This window comes from Podarcis raffonei, chromosome 8 (genome assembly GCF_027172205.1).
Source record: "Podarcis raffonei isolate rPodRaf1 chromosome 8, rPodRaf1.pri, whole genome shotgun sequence".
NCBI classification, from domain to species: Eukaryota; Metazoa; Chordata; class Lepidosauria; order Squamata; family Lacertidae; genus Podarcis; species Podarcis raffonei.
In genome coordinates this window covers 17818922-17843945 of record NC_070609.1, presented here as the reverse complement: position 1 = coordinate 17843945, position 25024 = coordinate 17818922, and the positions used below count along the sequence as shown (strand labels likewise).

The following is a 25024-nucleotide window of genomic DNA, read 5'->3' as shown; positions in this document are numbered from 1 at the left end:
CAAGGGTTAAAGTTCTTAGTTATGTAAGTTCATCTAATGCCCAGCTGGGGTGGACAAATTCAAGGCTGAACTTTCAGCTGCGCTGATGGTGCAACCCTGCACCCCTCCTCTCTTGCAGCCTGATGGAAGACCGTTCAAACAGAGAACTGTCCTCTGTAATGCAGGACACGCTCTGGAGCTAGAGAAGAATTTAGATGCATCATAAGTGGTGCCTGGACAATACGGCATTAAAAGAAAAGAAAAAGCTTTGTTGTGTTGTTCTGATGTTTACTGGCTTTTTTCTGGAGACACTGAACCAATAAAAAACGAAATGGTTGACAACCCTGTTTCTGCTCAAACCACTTCCTGAAGCTGGCACCAGATGCACCGCGGGTAAGAAAGCCAGGACAACGTTGTCCCGGGCACATTGGTGCACTTATAAACCTCCCTCCCCCCTTTCCTGTTTGCTTGAGAGACATTATTAATCCTTTAAGGAAGAAGCTGTAAAACGGTGAAGAACACAGATAACTAGTGATATTGAGTCACAAGGTTGCTGGAGGAACGAAGGCTCTTTTATTGGGGAAGTCATTTAACATAATAGGAAGAGTGTAAAAGCGGGGTGGAGTGGGGTGGAAAGGTACACAAATATTGGCACAGGAGGAGCAGGTGCACAGGGGTGAAAGAGTCAACGCGGCTCGACCGAGTTACCAAGGGGCTGCTTAAAGCAACCAGAAGCAGCTCTCGCTCCATTCCGAGCTCATTTGGCTATGCAGGGCTGCCCTAACCACTAGGTGGGGTTGCTAGGTTCTCGCCCAGAGAAAGCGCCAATGCTTTTTAAATTCATGAAGGATGTAGTGGTTGCCAGCCAGCTGGTGTTTTGCTGGTCTGGACAGTAAAACCACGTCTTGTGCTGCACACCTCTTTCAACCTGGCTGTCTCAGGGACAGAAAGGAGACGGGAAGATCCCGCTTTAAACGTATAGTGCAGATGGGGCCGTCATCTTCCGTTTTTGCTGATTCTGGGCAAAAGGAGTAGTCAGTGACAAAATGCTTTAAGGTCACATGTTCAACTCAGGTGGGATTTGGAAATACTGCTGTCTGGAACCTTGGAGAGCCACTGCTGTGAATGTAATGATCCATCTATGACCAACTGATGAGGATCAGGAATAGCTCAGCCCGCGCCAGGGAAAAGTGCACCTGCTCAGAGTTCGCCTGCGAGTTGTTATCGTGTTAATCTTGTTCCTCTTTGCGTTAAGATGAACACCGCTTCCTTCCCATTGCCTGTTGACCTGTCCCTCATCCTTCTGTTTGCATCCCAGCAGCCTGCAGCCCGATCCTCTGCGTGTTTACTCGGAAGTAACTCCTGCTGAGTCCCAGGAGGCTTACTCGGAGCAAGGATGTGCGCGGGTAGGATTGCCTCCCCAGCCCCATTTTCCAGATATGGCTCGGGAAGGTTCCAGGATCTGCTTACCTGGGAAGATGGCCTCGCACGCTGAACGTGCCGGGAGTTACTTCCGAGTAAGCACGAAGAGGATCGGGAGGCGCGCTCACTCACGGGCGCTCTCCTGGCAAGCCCCATTCAGCAGCTCCCGCGCCACGGCTCTCCTCGAAGTCCCGCCCACCCTCTTGGCAGCCCCGCCCCCTGGCTCTTCGCGAGTCAGGCGTCTTCCAAGCGGTCCGCTAGGACACTTTTCGGTTGGATGCAAAGGGTCCAGGTGGAGCGGCGGGCGAGATCCAGGACTCGAGCGAAGAGAAGCCAGCAAGGGGTCTGCTACCTCCAAATTTACAGAGCAGAGAATCTTGCAAAAGAAATCTCGAGGACAAGACTGGGCGGTGGTGATGCAATAGAGGTTTTCCTTCCTCCTTTCCTTAAGGGACCCAGGTGTCCGGTTTCCCCAACCCAGGGAGGTAAGTGCTAAGGTGGATGTCAAATATATGTTCGGGAGGTGCTGAGTGATTGATTTCTAATATCTAAGATTCTCCTGCATTTCTGATCCCCATTCTCTTAACAAACCAAGAAATGAGTAACCAGTTGTTGATTCAGGTCCTCCAAAACTTGTGCTCCAAAACTTGTCCTCCAAATACATATGCATTTCCCACCCCACACCCCACAAAAAGAGAGAAATCTTTGTAATCTGCTGCAGAGCCAGCTGGGAAGAGAGCGAAAGAAAAAGGGTCCTGATTATGCCTGTGAAAGGCAAGAGATACACATGGCATTTATTTATCATTTTGTATCTGTCTCTTTCAGTCCAAGAAGCTCAGAGATGGCGTATCAGGAGTGGGAATTATCTGCACAACAACCTTGTGAGGTTTAGTCATATACAGATAGATGAGAATTATTGGAGGCAGTGTGGTGTAGCAGTTAGAGCATCGGACTAGGACCTGGGAGATCAAGGTTCAAATCCCCACTTAGCCACAAAGCCCACTGGGTGACCTGGGACCAGTCACTGCCTCTCAGCCTAACCTACCTCACAGGGTTGTTGTTCAGATTAAAGGGCAGATGGCAGGGGGAAGAACCATGTAGCCACCTTGAGCTCCTGGGAGAAAAAGGTAGAAGAAGCTTACTCAAGGCAGTAAGCTTTGCGGCTGAGTGAGGATTTGAACCCAGGGCTTCCTGCTGTGCAAGAAGCCACACATCTAAAGTTCTGTTGAGTTTGCACGATTTGTTGGGTGGTGGTTTGGGATATTGGCCAGAAACTCTAGAGCTGTTGCCTATTCTACACTTCCAGAAGTGATATCAGGAGGGGGGTGGGGTGGGAAGGGAAGGAAGCAACTACTGGAGTTCCATCTCCAAGGATGACATACCTTCTGTGAAACTGACTTCCAAAAATGGGGTTTCCAGTTCCCACAGTGCATAAGCTCTCTGCAAGCACATAGGAGCATGTGTAGAGCCCCTTCCGATGTGCTGCAAACACCCAAGAACTTGGAGAAGGCTGGCTTCAGCCTGTGGTGCCAAGAGGCATACCAAGTCCATGTGTCTAAGTGAATCCCAGCATATAGGAATTTATATCCTTGGATCTTGTTCTCAACCATTCCTGTAAGTGGCAAGCTCACAGCAGAGAGCAATTCCCTTTCTGGACATGCTTGCTTTCACTGCTGAGCACCCCATTAGTCACTAGCAGCTAGATGACTTGTGCCTATACCAGCAAAGTCTTAGATTCATTTGATTGGATTCTGTTTTCATTCAGGCTCTGCATAAGTACTTTGGCACTCTTCCAACCATCTAACTCTTACACTGTTGGTGTTTGAGGGGCAATATTTTTTCTTATTGTGCGTGTAGCCAGGATATTTATACCCTATAAGTTATTGCTTTATGCATGCTCTGGTCCATAAAAACATTTTGTTGTTTAGTCGTTTAGTTGTGTCCGACTCTTCGTGACCCCATGGACCAGAGCACGCCAGGCACTCCTGTCTTCCAGTGTCTCCCGCAGTTTGGTCAGACTCATGTTTGTAGCTTCGAGAACACTATTCAGCCATCTCATCCTCTGTCGTCCCCTTCTCCTTGTGCTCTCAATCTTTCCCAACATCAGGGTCTTTTCCAAGGAGTCTTCGCTTCTCATGAGGTGGCCAAAGTATTGGAGCCTCAGCTTCACGATCTGACCTTCCAGTGAGCACTCAGGGCTGATTTCCTTAAGAATGGATAGGTTTGATCTTCTTGCAGTCCATGGGACTCTCAAGAGTCTCCTCCAGCACCATAATTCAAAAGAATCAATTCTTTGGTGATTAGCCTTCTTTATGGTCCAGCTCTCACTTCCATACATCACTACTGGGAAAACCATGGCTTTAACTAAAGCCATAAAAACATATGCCGCGATAAGCTTGTTCACCTTCAAGATGCAGTAAGACTCTATGTTTCCTGTAACCCACAAACATGGTTTCCCCTCCAGAAGGACATCCCGCTGAAACTCTCAACCTCCAACAGAGGCTCCAAGTTTGACGGGATCCTTGGCAAAGTGTCTGGATGGGCTCATGCAGGAGTCATTGAGCACCCTGGTGGACTCACCTGGCTGTGGTAGAAATGGCAGTGACGTCAGAACTGCCATCAGAGCCAAGCGGCAGGCGGCCATTTAAATTTCCCACAATGCCCTGCAGCAATGCTTCATTGGAGGAAATCAAAATGGTGACTTGGTGGCTTGCATCCTTGTTGATCATAGGGCGTAGGGCATTGGCGCTAGCATGGTGTCAGCAAGGAAGTGTGCTTGTTCCCGCTGGATGAATTATCCCCAGATTTCCCACCTTCCTTTAAAAAAGAAAGAAAAAGAGTAAGTTTCAAGCATTTGTAGAACCTGAGACACCATATACAGGAACTATCTTCTCATTTTTGCTAGGAGAGATGACCCTGATCTCCTCTTTCAGTATTTAACTTCTGCCTCCACCCCTAAAATACATGCAGACTCCTGTGGCATCTGCCCCAAGATAACACCTGTTGGAGCCCGGTCTCTATGGAACTGACAACTGACAACTACCGTAGTTAACATAAGAATATAAGAAGGCCATTCTGGTTTAGACCAAAGACACATCTGTTCCAGCACCTTGATCTCACACTGACCAACCAGATGCCTATGGGAAGCCTGCAAGATGGAACTGAGTTCAAGAACAACTCTACCCACTTTTTATTCCCAGCAAATGGTATTCAGAGGAATGAGTAACCATGGGGTTGCATGATCAGATGTGATGAGCTGAAGCTCTTAATGCAGCAGGTGAAACAGCCCTCAGGTGTCTGCAGAGCACATGGTTCACGTATCTCGCCTCCCAAGGGAGCTGCAAATGAACTTCCTGTCTTCTTTCCCCATTTTGTGGGCAAGTGCAATCCCAGTTTCCACCATTCCCCTTACATGGCAACCAGGTTGTATTCCCCCCCAGAGGTGGCTGAATTCCAGGCACTCTTAATGTCTCCATTTATAATCCAGAGAAGTCCAAATACACTTGAGCTGATTTAGGGAAGGCTAGGGTTTAATTCATGCCAGGGTTCTTCCCAGGCATCTGTTTTTCAGTGTTATGCCTCTCTGAAGCCTGAAACAGATGAAGTAAAAACAGATGAAATTGACAAACCACTAAGGAGTATCCCAACACTGTGAAAGGAAGATTAGAGACAGGTATTGACATCTGATGACTCCTTTCTTCTTGAAGTTAAAGGCCATCTACAAGGATGGTGGTTGCCTATCCCTGTGCAACACGAACCACCAAGCTGGCCTCAGCTCATCAGCCACAAACCATAGCCTGCTAGAAAGTCATTCAAATTGATGTTTTCCTTGTTTTCCTGGGAGAGCTGAAAGATGGGGTTGTTGAGTACAAGGCAGATCACAACACATTGGGGAAGTGGACTGTGTTCAGCTTGGTGGGTCACTGGTTGTGGAGGCCCGATTTTGGTACTAATTGCACCAGCTCTGCCATATTCCTCAATCCTAGGGTTGCCATATTGCAAAAAAGTAAAAACCAGGACACCCCACAAAGTTGTTGAGCTTTTGGGCCATGCTCACAGGTGACTCACATAATCTGTGCGAGATTGCAGCCCCCTAAAAAGCACTTTTTCAGGCCCATGTGCTTGCATGAGAGCATGATGCCCCAAAACACATGTTTTGGAGTGCCACACAAGTTCACAGCCCTGGAGAGGGGGGGGGGAAAGCTTGTTGAGTGAGATTATGGCACAAAATCATGCAAGATTGTGATGCCATAAATTGCTGCTGTGCTCTCCTGTCAAAAAATGTGATGTAACTAATAATAATATCCAGTGACTGATTGGTTTAACATGTGCACTTAGCTTTCTCAACAACAGTGTCAAGCTCAATGCAGCTCTCACAATGATAACAATAGCATTAAAATAATAATAAATAAATGACTACCCTGTGCCAGTTGACTTACTCTGGGAAGGGAATTTTTCATACACACACACACACACACACACACAGAGAGAGAGAGAGAGAGAGAGAGAGAGAGAGACCCTCCAGGAGGGACCAAAGCAGCTTCGAAGCAGTTACATCCCAGCCACGTGCTCAGAAGGATAGTGTGGCTGATAATGGTACTGAAGCATCACTGAGAGGTCCACCAGAATCAACAGGAATACACTCCCGTTGTCTGTTGTTGTTTAGTTGTTTAGTCGTGTCCAACTCTTCGTGACCCCATGGACCAGAGCACGCCAGGCACTCCTGTCTTCCACTGCCTCCCGCAGTTTGGTCAAACTCATGCTGGTAGCTCCAAGAACACTGTCCAACCATCTCATCCTCTGTCGTCCCCTTCTCCTTGTGCCCTCAATCTTTCCCAACATCAGGGTCTTTTCCAGGGAGTCTTCTCTTCTCATGAGGTGGCCCAGCTTCAGGATCTGTCCTTCCAGTGAGCACTCAGGGCTGATTTCCTTCAGAATGGATAGGTTTGATCTTCTTGCAGTCCATGGGACTCTCAAGAGTCTCCTCCAGCACCATAATTCAAAAGCATCAATTCTTCGGCAATCAGCCTTCTTTATGGTCCAGCTCTCACTTCCATACATCACTACTGGGAAAACCATAGCTTTAACTATACGGACCTTTGTTGGCAAGGTGATGTCTCTGCTTTTCCCAGCAAAAGTCACACACCAAAGTAATCTCACCACTGCAAGTACACAGGAGCCAGGTTTCCATGCAGGGCAAACCAAGCCTGAGCTCAATTTAAGGTGGTGCCAGGCACCTAGATTCCATTCCATCTGCCACTGAGTAACGCAGACCTCTTCGGCAACCAGGGTTGACAGACAGATCCTCTGTGCATTGGCCTAATTCCCTTCAAAAGACTTCAGAGCTAGTGACACAATGCCACACCATGATGTGCATAGGATCAGACTGCTAATTCTTTTTTTATCTTAGCTGGGGTTATATATAAGGATTTGGCACTTGTTTTCTTGAAAAGAGAAGTGGTGTGACTCAGGCTTGTGGGAAAGCCGTAGCCTTTGAACTGGAAGGTGTTCTCTGTCCTAAGTCTGCAGGGTCTTGCATCGTGAGTGATGCGTGGAAGTGACTCTGCGCATGCTCCTGGGGTGATCTTGAATGGTACGAGTTGTTTGAGAGTGGACCAGGTTGCCTTGCAAGGTGGTGGGTCTTCTTTTTGTTAGAAGTTTTCCAGCAGAGGCTGGATAGCTGCCTATCAAAGACAGAAGCAGCTGGGGTGGTACAGAAGAGTTTTCCAGTCACCCTCTGGGCATGGGTGCCGCGGCAGCTTACCTGGATGGGACCAGGGCAGCAGCAAGGTTAGGCTGCGTGGATACATGGGTGGATTGTCTGCAGGTGCTTCTGTGCAGTCAAACCTTCCTCGCTGCTCTACCCAATCTATCCAGGTAAATTGCACTGATACTGGTGATGAAGGGCAGCTGTGCCCCACCTCACCCACTGCCAGTGATCAGAGAATCTCCAATAGCAGGTGTCCTCTTACATTGGCAGGGAGGGATGGACTAGATGAGTGTGCACTGTGCATTGTATCCACCTGAGTTCTACTCAGAATACACCCATTCATGGGCCTAAGTTAGCCACGCTGAGCAATTTCAGTGGGTCTGCTCTGAGCATGGCAAGTGATGGGTTTAGCCCATGGGGTCTACATTTGTTCCCCATAAATAAGATGGCGGGCTGGAGAAGCTTCATTTACTACTCAAGGGAGAAAGCCCTCAAAGCTGGCTTGCTTGTTTCCTGCTTATCCCCTGCCCAAGTGCCTTAGCTTTTTGAAAACCTTGCGTTGAGCATCCAGCGGAAGGGTCAGCTTGGTCTGCATTGAGTGGCAGTGGCTCTCAGGCAAAAATGGGCCTTTTCCTGTTCACCTGCCGTGTGATCCTTTGGGGTGACTGGGAGGTTCTGCAGGTGATATGCTCTCTCAGCCTTTGCAGCCAGCCTCTAGATGAAGGCATGGCCAAACTTGGCCCTCCAGATGTTTTGGGACTACAACTCCCATCACCCCTAGCTAACAGGACCAGTGGTCAGGGATGATGGGAATTGTAGTCCCAGAACATCAGGAGGCCCAAGTTTGGCCATGCCTGCTCTAGACTAAGCAGCAAGCCCTGATCTCCGGATTGCAAGGGCTCAGCTGCCTGCTGCCAGGTGTGTGTGATCATATCAGTACAGAGGAGAAAGGTGGTGTGTAATGTTTGAAGCTGAACAACTGCACCGTGCAATAGACTTCCTAGCTCGGAGGGCTGTCTGCCATCTCCCAGTAACAGAGGTTAAAGACCATCTTGTTAAGATTGCTGACAAGCTCATTGTTTTTGCTGGCGTATAGCAGAAGAGCCTCTGCAATTTGCAAATCCCATCATGCCTTAGGAAGCATAACTAGGCAACTTGCCATCTGCCCCCCTCCCTACAACTTTATCCCATCCAGAGCTGTATGCCTTCTGTGCTCTGTAGAATTTTCACAGGTAAAAAACAGTTTTTCCAGGTAGGCTATCCCAGACAGGGAACAGTCTGTTGGGCCACATTCACACAATATATTTAAAGCACAATGATACCACTTTGAACAGTCATGGCTTCCCCCAAAGGATTCTGGGAGCAGTAGATTGCTGAGAGATGTTAGCAGGCCCATATCCTTCCCTAAACTACAATTCCCAGAGTAGTTTATCTAACAGTTCGCTCTTCCCAGGAAACTCTGGGAATTGTAGCTCTGGGAGCGGACTTGGGGTTTCACCTAACAACAGCTCTCAGCACTCACCTCAAACTTCAGCTCCCAGAATCCTTTGAGGGAAGCCATGACTGTAGCACAATGCTCTAAAATTTAAATATATTGTGTGAAAGTGGCCTTGGATTAGAATGTGGGGTATTTGGGTTCAGGCAGCCATGAATGAAACAGAGGCTGTTTCTTAGCAGTTAGAGTGCCTACTTTGCAGGCACAAAGTCCCAGGTTCAGTTCCCAGCACCTCCATGCCGAGTTGGGAAAGGCAAATGTCTGAAACCCTGGTGAACGCCCCCTACCTGCAAAAAAAGACCCACTCTAATATGGATTGAGCATGCTCCGTAGCCATGGAGTGTTGAACATCAGTTGAGAACTATGAGGAAACTGACAGGTGAGGAGAAGGGGATGCTGGGAGGTGGAGCAGCTCACCAACAAGGAACGGTTGCAGCCCTTTAGGATGTTTTAGTTTAGAGAAGAGGCAAGGAAGTGGCAACGTGATACAAGTGTATAAAATGATGCATGGAAAGGGGGCTAGAGAGAAGTTTTTTCTCTCTTTCTCCTAACACCAGAAATGGTGGGCATCCTATGAAGCTGATTGCTGGACAGGACAGGCAAAAGAAAACACTCCTTCCCACAGCACATGGTTAAACTATGGAATGGCCACCAACTTGGATGGCTTTAAAAGAGGATAAGTAAATTCATGGAAGATAAAGCTATCACTGGCTACTGAACACAATGGTCATGATGATGATGATGATGATGATGATATATTATTTATATCCCACCCATCTGGCTGGGTTTCCCCAGCCACTCTGGGCTGCTTCCAACTGAATATTAAAAATAACAGCATCAGACATTAAAAACTTCCCTAAACAGGGCCGCCTTCAGTTGTCTTTTAAAAGTAAAATAGTTGTTTATTGCCTTGACATCTGGTGGGAGGGCGTTCCACAGGGCAGGCGCCACTACCGAGAAGGCCCTCTGCCTGGTTCCCTGTAACTTCACTTCTTGCAGTGAGGGAACCGCCAGAAGGCCCTTGGTGCTGGACCTCAGTGTCTGGGCTGAACTATGGGGGTGGAGACACTCCTTCAGGTATACAGGACCGAGGCCATTTACTGCTTTAAAGGTCAGCACCAACACTTTGAATTGTGATCGGAAACGTACTGGGAGCCAATGAAGATCCTCCACTGTCACAGAAAGCATGTGTCTGAATACCAGGTGCTGGGAATCGCAAGGAGGGAGGGCGCTGTTGTGCTTAGGTCCTGCTTGTGAGCTGGTTGACCACTGTAAGAACAAGATGCTGGGCTGGATAGACCATCAGCCTCATCCAGATGGCTCTTCTTATACCAGATTTAAGCTTTTTATGGCTGTCAGGAACCCTAAAGAGCAGTACACTGCAACATTTTGCTGCAGATCCCACTTATGAAGCTCTTAAGACAACAAGCATGCCCTGGCAACCACTGGCACTTCTCAGCTAATCACATTTCAGAGAAGGAGGATATGAGAGAATGCCTATTCAAACCCTGAGGGGCAATAATGTTCCAAGGCACATTCACCTCTGCGGAGCCAGCCAGCCAGGGCTTCCTATGATATCATCAAAAACAAGACACAACACTTTTGATCTGACAGCCCGGTTCTATCGCATGAATGACCCTGGAAGAGGTGCTGTCAACAAAGCGCAAATCTTCCTGTTGCCTTCGTCATGTTCTCAGAGGAAAGTAGCCAGCGCTTCTAGGTCAAAAGCAAGGAGGTTAGAAGATCTGGGGTGGGTGGAACAAAATGGCTTGGCATCTCATGCTGTCATATGAGGCTTCTGTAGTTTAGGCATCTTGCTAAAGAACTATTGTTTACAGATTAGGATTCTGGACGCTTAGTGGGGGAAAGGGCTCCCCATCAAGGCCCAATCAGTGGCTAGGGAATTGAAATGTTCCTTCTGCCCTAGATTCTGTGTAGGTCTTGGTTGGGACAGGAAGTTAATCACAGATCAGACTGGCTCCCCCAATATGTTTCCCCCTGCTCCCAGTATCCTGAGTGTCATATGTTTCCCATGGGTTGCCTCACCCCGGTGGGATATTAATCGGCAAGAGAACTTCTCAGGAAACATATTGCAGATGTCGAATGCCAATATGATCTAGGCTTAAAATCAAATCACACATTCATTGACAAAGCACTCCAGCCCTATAAACCAGCAAGCACTCCCTGCCCCCCTTTAATGTGCTCTCTGTTGAAAAACAAAGCCTTTTTTCTGAACAGGCCCAAGTTAGTCACCTTCACTAGTTTCAATGGGTCTCCTCTGTGTAGGACTAGCATTGGCTACAACCAGAGTGAGAATGTGGAGGAGACACTTCCGCTTGCTCTGGAGGGATAGGGCAAATGAGATAGGGCAGCGGTGGCAGAGGCAGAAAAGTGTAGGCTCACTCAAGACAGCAGACTCTCTGGAGGCATCTTGCCAAAGGCGCCCACAGAAACTGGATTGAACATTGCCAACTATTCTTGTGCAGTTGGCAGGTGTTGAGCATTCCATTTTTGATATGAAACTTTTTTGGGGTTGTGTGTGTGGGTCACAGGGTCTCCACACTTTTATTATGAAGCTCTGTCCATCAGTAGCCCTGTGCCTCCCTTTCTCCCATAGGCCCAGGAGAAGCTTTTCAAGGGTTGATTGTCAAAATGATGGTGCCAGCCCACCCATGAGGCAAGGTGAGGTGACTGCTTCAGCCAGCAGGATCCATAGGGGCAGCAGATCCAGCCTTCAAGGAATGTATTGTCTGCTGCTGGTGGTGTGGTGGCAGCAATGGCTGTGGCATGCTCCTTGGAGGCCGAATCAGCTGCCCTCTCAGCAGCAGCCCCCATGTCACCTCTCCAGCAGCCTCTTGGTGAATGGGAGGAACTGCTGATCTCCTCCCACCCCTGGGGAGAAAACAGCAAGGGATGGTCTCTTGGGCTCTGTCCTACCCAGTTTTGATTCAGCATGGGCTCCTTTCTCTCCCATAACAGCCTTTGATTCCCACTTTGATTCAGGTAAGGTTGATTCGATTCCTTGCCCCTTTTTCCAGACGTAGATATCTATTCCATACTTGACCCTGATGGAGATATTTATTCCCCCCTTGTTCTTCACTCACCCCCTTTCCCCTGGCATTTTGTGGTTCGCCTCAGGTGCCAAAATGTCTTGGGTCGGCCCTGTGCATTGTCCTGCCCAGTTGGCTTCCATTCAGACATCGCTTAATAGTGTCGGGCCACCATCAGGCCCCGCAGTAAATTGGCCTTTAATTGCCTGCCTTTTGTTGGTCCCCAGACATTGGTGAGAATCATTACAGCTAATGGCGAGGGGGCCATCTGATTTCCTGGCTCACATATTCTTACGAAGTTGTGCCTTAATTTCCAGGAATCAGGAAGGAGCCCAATTATGACAAACTTGCTGAAAGCAAGGAGCGGTGGGGTGGGGTGGAGGGAAGCGAAGTAGGATGAGAATTCAAATGGGTACCCTCTCATTGCATAATCTACCCCCCTCTCCCCAGGAAAACATCCCATCTCCAGTCTTGGGTGCTTTTGCCTAGTTATAATGTGTCTTTGAACTCTGGACACATAACTCCGTGCTTATCTCAATGGAGGATAGGGAGGAGTTGGTGTGCATACAGAGTGAGCTTACTGCACAAAGCTATGATTCACATTCCTTCATCCACCCATCTTTGCGTTTGTTCCTGCCCACCATCAGTATGCGGCCCTGCAAGGTCACCCAGAATGGAATGCGGCCCTCTGGCAGAAAAAGTTTCCCCTCCTCTGTTGCACAATTCCTGCTTTTTATAATTAAAACCAGCCCTGACTGTGAGATCAAATTCCAGGATTAATTCCTGGTGAGCTGCACAAGAAGAGTTTGGATTTGATATCCCGCTTTATCACTACCCGAAGGAGTCTCAAAGTGGCTAACATTTTCCTTTCCCTTCCTCCCCCACAACAAACACTCTGTGAGGTGAGTGGGGCTGAGAGACTTCAGAGAAGTGTGACTAGCCCAAGGTCACCCAGCAGCTGCATGTGGAGGAGTGGGGAATCGAACCCGGTTCACCAGATTACGAGACTACCGCTCTTAACCACTACACCACACTGGCTCCCTCACATTTAGCAAATCCCTCCTTCTATTCAAGACAGTGTAGAGTGGTCTTCCCAAGCAAGTTTCTCTTCTAGGTATTGACCTTTGCGAGTTGATGTTGTGTCCTCTCTGGGATCCAGTTGAAAGAGTGAGGTCCTTAGGCTTGGAAGTGAATTTCCAACTTTCCCCGCAGTTCCTTCATGAAAGCCAGCATATGTCGTAGGAGTGATTCAACTCAACCATGCAACTGAGTGTCCGGAAAGGTCTTATTATTATTATTATTCACCTTAACAGGGACAGGAGCAATAGAGTTAGATCTGCAGCCACTTCCTCCCCAGTGATATGAGAGCACAGAACAACCGCTGCAGCCAGCAACCATTTGCCATCTGATCTGGCATAATCTCATCTCCGTCACCTCTTGAGCTCATCTCCTTCCATCAACAGCTTTGCTGTCTCAGATGGATCATTTCAAGGAACAGGGCTGGCTGTTCACGACCTTTTGCACAGGGTGGTTTGGTGATGTATCCAGGAAAGTGGCAATTAGGCTGGGGGACAATGCCTGTAAGTGATGCCATGCGCCAGCTGGCCCCTGCCGCCCCCGGGGCTGCTCCCAGGGCACTGAAGAACATAGGTCACAGAACATAGGAGGCTGCCTTCTACTGAGTCACACCACTGACTCATCTAGCTTAGTACTATCTTCTCTGACCAGCAGCTGCTCTCCAGGGTTTCAGATAGAGGACAACCTGACTTGGAGATTCAACCTGGGATCTTCTGCATGTAAAGCTGATGCTCTGCCACTGAGTGACAGCTGTTCCCCAAACCCTTGGAAGATCTTGGGCCAAAGGAATTCCTCATACCGGGTGGCAATACTGGAGATGAACAAATCTCCCAATTTTGGATTCTCTTAGTTTTTCATTTTTTCCAACCTTAAATTTGGTTCTCAAAATACCGTATTTTTTGCTCTATAAGACTCACTTTTTCCCTCCTAAAAAGTAAGGGGAAATGTGTGTGCATCTTATGGAGCGAATGCAGGCTGCGCAGCTATCCTAGAAGCCGGAACAGCAAGAGGGATCGCTGCTTTCGCTGTGCAGCGATCCCTCTTGTTGTTCTGGCTTCTGAGATTCAGAATATTTTTTTTCTTGTTTTTCTCCTCCAAAAACTAGGTGCATCTTATGCTCTGGTGCGTCTTACAGAGCAAAAAATATGGTAGATTTGCAGTTTCCCTTAAATTCCCCATGGAAATTCATCGGTAATTTAGTGCAATTTTCTCCCGATCTACATATTTTTGGCATGCACATTTCATAGAATTGTAGAGTTGGAAGGGACTATAAGGATCATCTCGTCCAACCACATGCGATACAGGAATCTTCCTTTTCTTTTTTCTGCCCCATGTGGGGCTTGAACCCACGACCCTGAGATAAAGAGCCCCATGCTTTACCAGCTGAGCTATCCATCGCTGATTCATGGGAACAGGCACAGGCCGCCAAGGTAGACTTTTACCCTGCCCTCCTGCCCATCAGATGATGCCACAAGAGACATCAGCTAACAGATGGGTGTAGTTTGGGGGAAATGGCCCTGTGGGGTGGAGGTTTCCCACCCCTGCACCATACCATCCAACTTCTTCAGAAATACTGGGACATGTGTCTTCTGGGACGTGCACTTGGGCAAGTCCCATGACAATGTGTGCCTTTTTTCAATGTGATCTCTGCCCCCTTTTTTCTGGAGCCCTTGGCAGGTATGCTGCACTACAACTTGCTGGCAGAAATGTCTTCTGAGAAATTTTGGCTCAGCTTTAATGTGAAATATAGGGGTATCCCCCACTTCCTTTCTAACGTGTGTGAGGGAGGCTCTCCATCTCCACCCAATGCACTTTGGCCCTTCGGTGCTTCCCCATTATTTCTTCCTTCCTTCCTTCCTGGTGCCAACCTTGCTCCACACCCAATGATGCCACAGCCCCGTCCAGCGTGCGTAAGAATCAGACACACACACACCAGCAGCTCTTACCACCAATCAACATCTACTCCAGGGGGCATTTCATTAGCTTATTCCGATAGCATGTTATTATTGCCATTGGCTGGTGCATCTCTTAGCTGGACAACCATTAACAATGTCTGATAGCTTATGTCAACAGCTGGATTGTTTCAATTTATGAGCAATAAATTGTGTGCCAACTTGTAACTTGGGTTTTATTTGAATGAACTTTACACAGAGTTGCTAAACTGTAGCATTAGGAAATGAGCTTGTGTCATTTTGGCCGAATCTCAATATTAAATAAGAAGAGAACTAAAACACAAAAGTGGGATTAACAGATGCCCAAAAAACAACACAATTTTTTAAACAAATGCAATGAAAACAAGAAAAGTCATTGATGATGTCATTGAAGGCATTATAGCAGTCTTTAAATGCCTGTAAGGCTAACAGGCAGGGGTTCTCAGTCTTTCTATCCTCAGGGTCCTCTTGAGATAGCTGAAAGTTACCAAGGCCCACCAGTCACAAAATGGTGGTGCAGGGGCAGAGACAGTCACAAAATGGTGGCAGGTGGAGGAAAAGCTTGGCATCCTTGTCTGCTGACAGCCTGATCCACCTTTGAAAACATTGCTAAATTCTTTGCTGCGGTGATTTCCTTGCACGGAGATCCTGAGTTCCATTTTCCTCAAGAAAAGTGTGCTCTTTTTCTGTGGAGGTATTTTGACTTGGTCTTTTCATGTCAAGCAAATCCAGAGACTCTAAGCGAAGAAGGCTTTTTTGCTTTTACATTTTCCCCTTAAAAGTATTTTTACCCCTGTCGTGTAATTTCTTCTCCCATTCTCCTTGCACATTCAAATTGTTACTTCTCCCCCACTCACCCAGCTGCCAAGTTCTTCCATTCCTCCTCCCTCTTTCTTTCACATTACGGTACTTCTTTCTCCTCTAACAGCTTTCCTAAGAGCATGAGAAGAGCTTGCTGAATTGGGCCAATGGTCTATCTGAATTGGGCCAATGGTGAACCAGAAATCTGCAAGCAGGTTTGGACTACAGCTTCCATCATTAATGAACGTTGGCCATGATGGCTGGGCCTGATAGGAGTTGGATGTTCAGCAACCTTTGGGAGGGCAGCAGGTTGGGGAAGGATGGGTCAGCCCTTGAGCTTTATGGCTGAACAGGGATTCAAGGTGTCTTCTTATAGGTCCATCTTTCTCTGGACTACAGCCCAGGCTCTCTCTGCCTCTCAAGCTTGTCATCACAAGGAATTCACTCACCTGTTCACTTGGGCTTGGGGGGGGGGAACCTCCTGATATCTCCAGAACCATTTTGTATTAATATTTTCATGTGGTAGGAAGGATGTTTGCGGAACAGTTTATCTCCCTGCTGCTTTATACAGAGGCTGTTGTATTGAAGTTTTATTGTATTTGACCGTGTGCCTTACTGTCTGATAACATTGTTATTTTATTGCTTTATGCTTTGAACTGTGATTTTTAATGAAGGGTGGTATAGAAATTAATTGAGCAAATTAGGGCACAGTCACGCAAAGTAGAGCGCAGAGACAGTAACCCAGTCATGGAAAATAAATCTTATTGATTTCACCCCTTCTGTCTTCTGAGATTTCAGCAGGCATTTTGCACCTGCTTTTCAGTACATCTTTGTCCACAAGGACTAGAAACCTGCCTTAAAAAGCAAGCCAGTATTCTTTGCAACTGGAATCCTGTGCTTCCTTGCACCCCTTTTGATGTGGTTCACCAGAATGGTGGAATATATGTACAACTGTGTTTATAAAATCCACATTACTTGGCTTGGGAACTGCATTGCAAACTTCGGTGGAGTGTGAATTTTGAAGGAAGACTGTGTTTTGGTTTGCATGCTGCTTGGAAAATGCCAATTACATAGATTTGCCCTTTATGCAAACAGAATCAAATTTGTCCCTCATCCCTAGGTGGAGGTCAACCACCATACCCCAGCACTGTGGTTCTGATCTGAATCTAAAAACTCAATGCTCAGATATTAAGAGACAGCTGCAGAGAGGGAAAGAAAGTGACTGAGTGTGAGAAAGGGCAGATCCACACCATGCCTTTAAAGCACACCCAGCACACATTTAAAGCACACAACTTCCCCCAAAGAATCCTGGGAAATGTCGTTTGTCAAGGGTGCTGAGAACTGCATCTCTGGGAGGAGGAAACTACAGATTCATGCTGTGGATCTGTCCACAGTGAGAGTGAGAGGGAAAAGATAGACCTACTCCTATGTGTAGGAAGTTTGTTTGAGCTACCCTATACATTGCCCCTAGAAGAAGCAAATCAAGAGGTCTGCCATTCGTCACCGAGTCTCAGACGGGTCGCTTTCGTAGAAGTGGCAGCTTCTTTGTGTCTCTCGAAGCGGCTTTCGCAAGCGTCCGCTCTGTAAACAAGCGAAAGAACAGAGAAAAATAATCCATGCGAAAATCTGCAAGATTAAGAGCTCCCATTTCCAAAGCAAACAGCAGTTCTGAGATGGAAAACAGTTTCCTCTGGAGTCCAAGCAGGTCCCCTGCCACTGTTTGGGGGCCAGCATTTGTTATGGAAAATGGTTGTGTGTGTGTCCTCCCCTTCCACCACAACGACCCCCATCCATCCTTGTGCTTGCTCAAAGGGTTTATTGACCTTGTTTACAGACAGCTCCAAATATTTTCCCTATCTCTCATTTTCGTCTTAAAGTTGCCGTTCTGATCCCATTCGCTAGCCTGGGACAAACAATGCAGTGAGTCTGGCCATCTGCTGCTCTCCAGCACAGTGGGATAAGCCAGTCTGTCCAGAGAGTCATATTGACTAAGCACTTCTGCCAAGTGACCAATGAAGGTACTACTGCTGCTGCTGCTGCTGCTGCTGCTGCTGGAACTCACAATGTTAATCTGTGTTATGTACTGAAGTTCTCATCCTGGGCCAGCAGGGGGATACTGTAGATAGTTTTCACTCAGGTCCACATATGCAAATAAGGGATTGAAAGTGACATTCAGTGATTGGATAGTTACAGAAAGTGGTTACTGTTGTGTTGTAGTGGAGCTCTATGTAAGCAGGCTGGCTGAACCCTTCAGTTCTGTTCTGTTCTGGCCTGTGAATAAACAAGAGCTGTTTGAAGAATCGCTGTGTCGTCTGATATGTTCACCCACAACTTAACAATCTGAGAAATTCATCTCTCTAGAGTCAAGTGGGTTAGCGCAGCGACAAGAACATTTCCTGCTCAGCCACAAACCTTGCTGTGTGTTTCTGGACCAGTCACTGGCTCTCAGCCTCACCTACCTCACAGGCTTGTTGTTGTGAGAACAAAAGTGTAGGGATCTTGCATTCCACCCTGTGTTGCCCATGCTCACATGGGCATTGTGCCACCGAGCCTGAGGTGAAGAGAGCCAACAGGTGTGAAGGGCAGCTGTGCTCATGTGCCACTTGTGGGTTTCCTGGAATCTTTGGCCTGTAGGGCCGGCCCTGTCGTGAGACAACTTCAGCCTCCACATGCCCCCTGCAGCCAAGTACCACCTTCACACCACATGCTGCAGCCACCACCACATGCCCCCCACTGCCACCACTGCATGCCCACCTCCGAAAACAATGTATGCCACCTCCACGGAAGCACGGGCACCATCCTGTTGTCATCACCGCGGCGCTGGAGGTCGCTCACTGCGCCATCATGACACCCACAGTGGGCATTGGGGACCTGTCCATGGGGACTAGTATTTTCCAGGCTGAGGCCTACCCAGATGGGCGGGGTATAAATAATAAAATTGTTATTATTACTCCTCCTCCTCCTGTTCTTCCCTTTACCTCATGGCCCTGATCCTTCTTAGGAACGGACCTTTTGCCAGCACAGACCGCCAGGAGGGGCAAAAAGAAGATGGGAAGGAAAAGAAAAAAAGCCAATGGTTGCCCAGGGCATAGTGCCAAGTGTGCCAGGATGGTTTATGCCAGCAGGCTGGCGCTGGACCAGTGCCCATATCACTCTGTCCAAACACATGGCTGCAGGCTTTGTAAACCAAAAGTGCCTGTTGACCTTTTCTGGGGATGCTGCCAGGCTGGAAGAGATTGTTGTATATCAAAGCCAACTCTGGAACAAGCTGATTCTTGCAGTTGGCACAGAGAGAGAGAGAGAGAGAGAGAGAGAGAGAGAGAGAGAGAGAGAGAATAAAGTAAGACCCTATTAATAGATATGGGGAATTGGGTGTGATGCAAAAGAATTCCTACCAGTCATTTGTAGGAATGCATCGTCTTCTCCTGTGACACTTACCCCAAATTATCGTTTAGGAACACAGGAAGCTGACCAGGCCCGGTTTTCGGTTTGATGTGGCCCTAAGCTACTGAAGGTAATGGGGCCCTTCATATGTCCAGCTGTCCTTTGTCAACAACAAACTGTCGCTATTTTTTGTGTTGAATAGATGCTATATGGTAATATGGACCTAATAGGTATCTTAAGCTATTTGCACATCACAAAATAAGTAATTGTTGAACCGAAATACAATTAAGAAGTATATTAATAGTGAAATACAATTAAGAAGAAGTGTATTAATAGTGAAATAATTATTAAGCTCTAACTTAAAATGATTGGGGGCCCATTATTTACACCATAGGAGCCTACACAACACAAAACACTGTTGCTATACAGTGGTACCTCTGGTTACGTACTTAATTCGTTCCGGAGGTCCATTCTTAACCTGAAACTGTTCTTAACCTGAAGCACCACTTTAGCTAATGGGGCCGCTTGCTGCCGCCGTGCCACCAGAGCACGATGTCTGTTCTCATCCTGAAACAAAGTTCTTAACCCAAGGTACTATTTCTGGGTTAGCGGAGTCTGTAACCTAAAGCGTATGTAATCTGAAGCATATGTAACCCGAGGTACCACTGTATGTAGGCTTTATTTTATTTTATTTTTATCTTATATTTTGGAATTGTACATCCAGTTTTATTTCACCTTTAAATTTTTTGGGGGGCCCCTGAGAGAGAGTGGGGCCCAGAGCTATAGCTTATTTAGCTTACATGTAAATCCGGCAGTGAAGCAGTGGCATCTGTGGCTCCATGCTAAGCTGTAAGAAGCTATCCCTTCTTACACACAGGGCTGGCACATTCGCGAGGCAAGGTGAGGCGACTGCAGGATCCACAGGGGCAGCAGAACTAGCCTTCATGAAATGTATTGCCTATTGCTGCCACAGTGGTCGTGACAGCTGTGTCGCGTACTTTGGAAGCCAGATCTGCTTCCTCCTTGGCAGCCCCCCACCCCACCCAATGCTGCCACTACAGCGGCCGCTTGGCAAATAGGAGGCACTGTGGTCTCTTCGCACCCTTGTTTCGAATGTAGAGCTTCACTCGCTCCTTCTGCTTTTATGGTGCTGGTTTTTATGAGGCCCTAGGAATGAAGAATGTCCTTGTGTGCATCCCTCGAAGGAGCCAGTTCAGGCCCCAGTGCAGAACTGAGAAAACAGGGGTGAATATGGTAAGGAGCGAAGCCTGGGAGTTTTATAGATGCTCTGGCATCTCCTCTCAGAGCAAGGTTTCCTCAGACCTCGCTTGGATAACCTTCAGCCACCATGGCGTGTAAATCAATGCAGAGAAGTAGAAGCCCAGTTTTAATACCCCTAAACTGCTGGGCTTCCAGACTTGGGGAGGAGAAAAATGTAAAGAAGGAGGCAGAGGCACCAGCCCCAGGGCAGAAATTTCATAGAATTTACATGCCACTTGGTTGTTAAACAAACAAACAAACAAACAAACAAACAAACAAACAAACAAACAAACAAACCTCAAAGCAGTTTGCAGCCATTAGGAACAACAAGAGTGGACTCAGCTATACAGCTGCAAATAAAACATTTTAAATATGGTGTGAAGTGTGACACTAGATGGCGACAGTGAGCTATGCAAAATGCAATGTATTTTTCAAAACATTTTAATAAGCTTTTTCACAGTGCTTTTTAAATATGTGTGTAGATTCCACCAGTGTAGCCCCATCTGCACTATGTTGTTGTTGTTGTTGTTGTTGTTGTTGTTGTTGTTGTTATTTCTACAATACTCTTCATCCAAAGATCCCAAGGCACTTTACCATATAAAGAAACAGAAATACATACCACAGTAACAAACAAAACCAATACACCCTCAAAAGTTTAAAAGGCCATAGATTGTTTAATTAGTCAAAGGTCTAGAACTTTCTCATACTCCTCAAACTTCCTCAAACTCATTCCTCCAGATGTTTTGAGAATACAATTCCCACCATCCCTGACCACTGGTCCTGCTAGTTAGGGATCATGGGAGTTGTAGGCCAAAACATCTGGAGGGCAGAGTTTGAGGATGCCTGGTCTGACTCTAAAAGAAGAGGAATGCTTTTGGCTGGCACCTAAAAGATACATAATGAAGGCACCAGGTGAGCTTCCCTGGTGAGCGCGTTCCACAGGCAGAGAGCCAGCGCAGAAAAGGCCTGTTATTGTGCTGCCACCCCCCAGACCTCACAAGGAGGAGGCTCATGATGAAGGGCTTCAGATGATGATTGCAGGGTCTGAGTTGCTTCATCTGTAGAGAGAGGTGGTCCTTGAGGTATTGCGGTCCTGAGCCGTTTAAGGCTTTATAGGTCAAAACCAGCATTTTGAATTGGGCCCGGAAACTAATTGGCAGCCAATGCAGTCAGGCCAGAATCAGTGTAATATGCTCAAACCATCTTGCCCTGGTGAGCGATCGAACCTCCAAATTCTGCACCAGCTGAAGTTTCCAAACCATCTTCAGGGCAGACCCACACATTGCAGCAATCTAACCTCACTGGAAGGACAGATCCTGAAGCTGAGGCTCCAATACTTTGGCCACCTCATGAGAAGAGAAGACTCCCTGGAAAAGACCCTGATATTGGGAAAGATGGAGGGCACAAGGAGAAGGGGACGACAGAGGACGAGATGGTTGGACAGTGCGACAGAGGACGAGATGGTTGGACGAAGCTACAAACATGAGTCTGACCAAACTGCGGGAGGTAGTGGAAGACAGGAGTGCCTGGTGTGCTCTGGTCCATGGGGTCATGAAGAGTCGTACATGACTAAATAACTAAACAACAACAAACCTTTAGGTTACCAGAGCACAGACAACAGAAGCTAGGCTATCCCTGTTCAGACAGGGGTGGGCCACAAGCAGAAGCTGATGGAAGGCACTCTGCACCACAGACACACTGATACCAATTTAAACAGTCAAGGCTCCCCCCCCCCAAAAAAAAAAAATCATGGGAACTGCTGTAGTGGATTAAGGATGCTGAGTGTTGTCTGCAGCCCCCATTGTCCTCAGACAGTGACAATTCCCAGAGTAATGTAAAAAATCGAACTCTGAGAACTGTAGCCCTCTGATAGGAATAGGGGCCTCCTACAGCTCTCAGCACCCTTTGAGGGAAGCTACGTCTGTTTAAAATGGTATGATACTGCCTTAAATGCACGGTGCAGATGGGGACCTTAAAGACAGAGAATAAACCAGGCATGTTTTATTTCCCAAGTGTTCACAGCAGAAAACTCCCAAACCAGAGCAGTCAGTCTGGCAGAGATTGGAACAGGCTGGCACAGAAAGATTGGCTCCAGACCTACCAAGGTGAACAAATAAATGCTGGGTTTGATTGGCTGCCCTCTCAATTTCTCCCTGGCTCACATGTATTGCAAAGCAAATAATAAATAAATAAACTTTCTTCACCTCTTCTTGGCTGACTTCCAGTCCCTGGCTGGATTACATCTCACCTGCCCTACACAGGACTGCTGTGGGGGTTAAATTCAGAGGGTGGATCAAAAATGGTTTGCAAAGCAAACAGAGAAGCAGATGCTCTGGTTGCCATCTTGTCTCAGCAACCTTCAGATACATCGCAGGTCTTATCCACAACCTCTCAGTGTATGTGTGTGTGTGTGTGTGTGTGTGAGAGAGAGAGAGAGAGAGAGAGAGAGAGAGAGAGAGAGAGAATAAATCCAGTTCTCATTTAAAGGCAAACCTACCTAATTTGCACTTTCTGAAATAATACCTGAGCAAACACAGCATGCTTTGAAATTTGCCAGTCTCTGTATTTTGAGATGCTGTTCTCTACCCAACTCATATGTATAAAGCCAGAACTCACTGGAACTCAGTTCCGGCACCTCTCAGGTGGGCGCCGTTGTCATTCTAAGAGACTGAGAGAGGTGTTCCCGATGAGTTCTGGCACCTCTTTTTCTAGAAAAATAGCACTGCATATACTCAGGCGAGGCGTGCATAAGAATGCACCCATTAGTGAAAACAGCAGACCAAAACCCATTATGGAAAGGAAAGCTGTTTTGCAAAAATGTGCCATTGTTATCTATATATGTGCATATTAGGAATTTGCACTAAAATGCTGATGAACTTCCACAACAACATTTTAAAAAAGGAAATGTCTGAGGGCAACCGCTTGGCATCAGATTTATTTTCCCTCCTCTTTCATTCTCCTCACAAATGGCTTCTCTCACACACCTTATCTCCCCGCACAGGTGAAAAAGCATCTGGCATGCCTTCTGGTGTTTACCTCTCCATCTACCTGCTCACCATCCTGACGGGCTTTCCCACCAACCTTCTGGCCCTGTATGCCCTCATCAAGAAGCTGAAGACCAAAGCCACGCCCAACTGTGTCCTTCTCCTCAACCTCACTGTTTCCGACCTCTGCTTCCTGGCTTTCCTGCCCTTCAAGGTGGCAGAGGCGGTTGCCGGGCAGTGGCCTCTCCCCGCTCCCCTATGTCCCCTCAGCGGCCTCTTCTACTTCAGCACCATCTACTCCAGCACCCTCTTCCTCACGGCGGTGAGCGTGGAGCGCTACCTGGGCGTGGCCTACCCCATCCACTACAAGCTGAGGCGCCATTCGGCTTACGCGGCTGTGGCCAGCCTAGGCCTCTGGGCCTGCTCCTTTGCCCATTGCAGCATTGTGTACATCACCGAGTTTCAGCCATACAACAACACAGAGCCAGACAACGGCTCCCATAAGAACTGCTACAAGAACTTCACAGATGTCCAGCTCGCCATCCTTCTCCCCGTCCGCCTGGAGCTTGGCATCGTCCTTTTCCTGGTCCCGTCCTTGCTCACTTGCTTCTGCTACTTCGGCTTCATGAGGATCGTGATCTCCTCGCCGCACATCCGCAGGAGCAAAAAGCAGCGAGCCGTGGGGCTGGTGTCAGCCACGTTAGCCGTCTTCATCGTCTGCTTCTCGCCTTACAACATCTCCCACGTGGTGGGCTTCATCCAATGGGAAGATCCGCGGTGGAGGGATGAGGCCTTGCTCCTCAGCACCTTCAATGCCAGCTTGGATCCAGTCATCTTCTACTTTTCTTCCTCTGCAGTGCAACGTTCATGCTGGGGCTTCCTGACCCGGGTAGAGAGGGTCTGTGCCTTGCCTTCAGTGATCCGCAAGGTGTTCTATAGAGAGAGTGAAAAACTGGGGAGAGCAGGTCCCCAGGAGGCAGTTTGCTGTTCCAGGTTATGACCATCTACATCTATGGACATGACCAGAGACTGAGACTTTCTTTGTGGGCCAAGCAGATACTACAACATTTGATTTGAGTCTGACAGAAATGGCTCCAGGCCCCCGAAACTGAAATCTCAGTATCATGCACCTCTGTGGTTTCTGCACCTCTGAGGCTAGCTGGACTGTGCCCAGAGAAGCTCCGTAAGTCCTTTTCCACGCTGGGTTGAGGAATCATGGAATGTAGAGTTGGACATCTAGTCTAACCCCTTGCAATGCAGGAATCATTTGCCCAACATGGGGCTCGAACCCACAACCCCAAAATTAAGGGTCTCATGCTCTACCAATTAAGCCTCTCCCCTCTTGGTTCTTGAAGCCTAGAAGTAATGATGGGTGAGAGGCACTTCCCTCCAGTTTTATTTTGAATATGTTTTGAAGAAAATAAGTTTAATTTGGTGAGTGCATGTAGGATGCAAGCTCATTCTGACTAGGCACCACTACTGTCATGAGCTCCACAAGGCATGGGGCTCTCCCTTCTCCATCCATTGAGCTCCCATGCCACGCATGAGCTTCCCCCCATGTCTTGCTTCTTGTCTGTATCCCCCAAAGTCAGCCAGTGGTGAATGTGGCTTACAAGGCCTCCACTAGGTCCTAGGCCAGGCATGGGGAACTCAGCCCTCCAGATGTTTTGGGACTACAACTCCCATCACCCCTGACCACTGGTCCTGTTAGCTAGGGATGATGGGAGTTGTAGTCCCAAAACATCTGGAGGGCTGAGTTCACCTATGCCTGCCCTAGGCACTGCTCTGCTAGTTATGGAGGAGACAAATAAATCAGGAGCCATGAGAAATGTTCCCATGGCTCCTGATATCCTGGATGCTGCTCCACATGTTCCTAGCGGCATTGTGGAGATGGTTCACAGCAGGGCGAGGTGCTTGGTGATGCCTAGCAG

The 25024-nt window shown here is 47.7% G+C and overlaps 1 protein-coding gene across 1 annotated transcript; it reads left to right on the top strand.

Annotated features, from left to right (window-relative positions):
* Positions 1–1431: 1431 nt before the first annotated feature.
* On the top strand, positions 1432–25024 carry LOC128418506 (free fatty acid receptor 3-like). The gene is made up of 2 exons (XM_053398231.1): positions 1432–1886; positions 23111–25024. Exons 1-2 carry the CDS (start codon positions 1679–1681, stop codon positions 24091–24093), a joined length of 1191 nt encoding a protein of 396 aa, XP_053254206.1. The 5' UTR covers positions 1432–1678; the 3' UTR covers positions 24094–25024.

Bases quoted from the DNA above. Each gene is read 5' to 3' on its own strand.
- LOC128418506 (XM_053398231.1), top strand. From the start codon at position 1,679: ATGCAAAGGGTCCAGGTGGAGCGGCGGGCGAGATCCAGGACTCGAGCG. The intron at 1,887-23,110 runs GTAAGTGCTAAG...CTCCCCGCACAG, and splicing joins GGTTTCCCCAACCCAGGGAG to GTGAAAAAGCATCTGGCATG.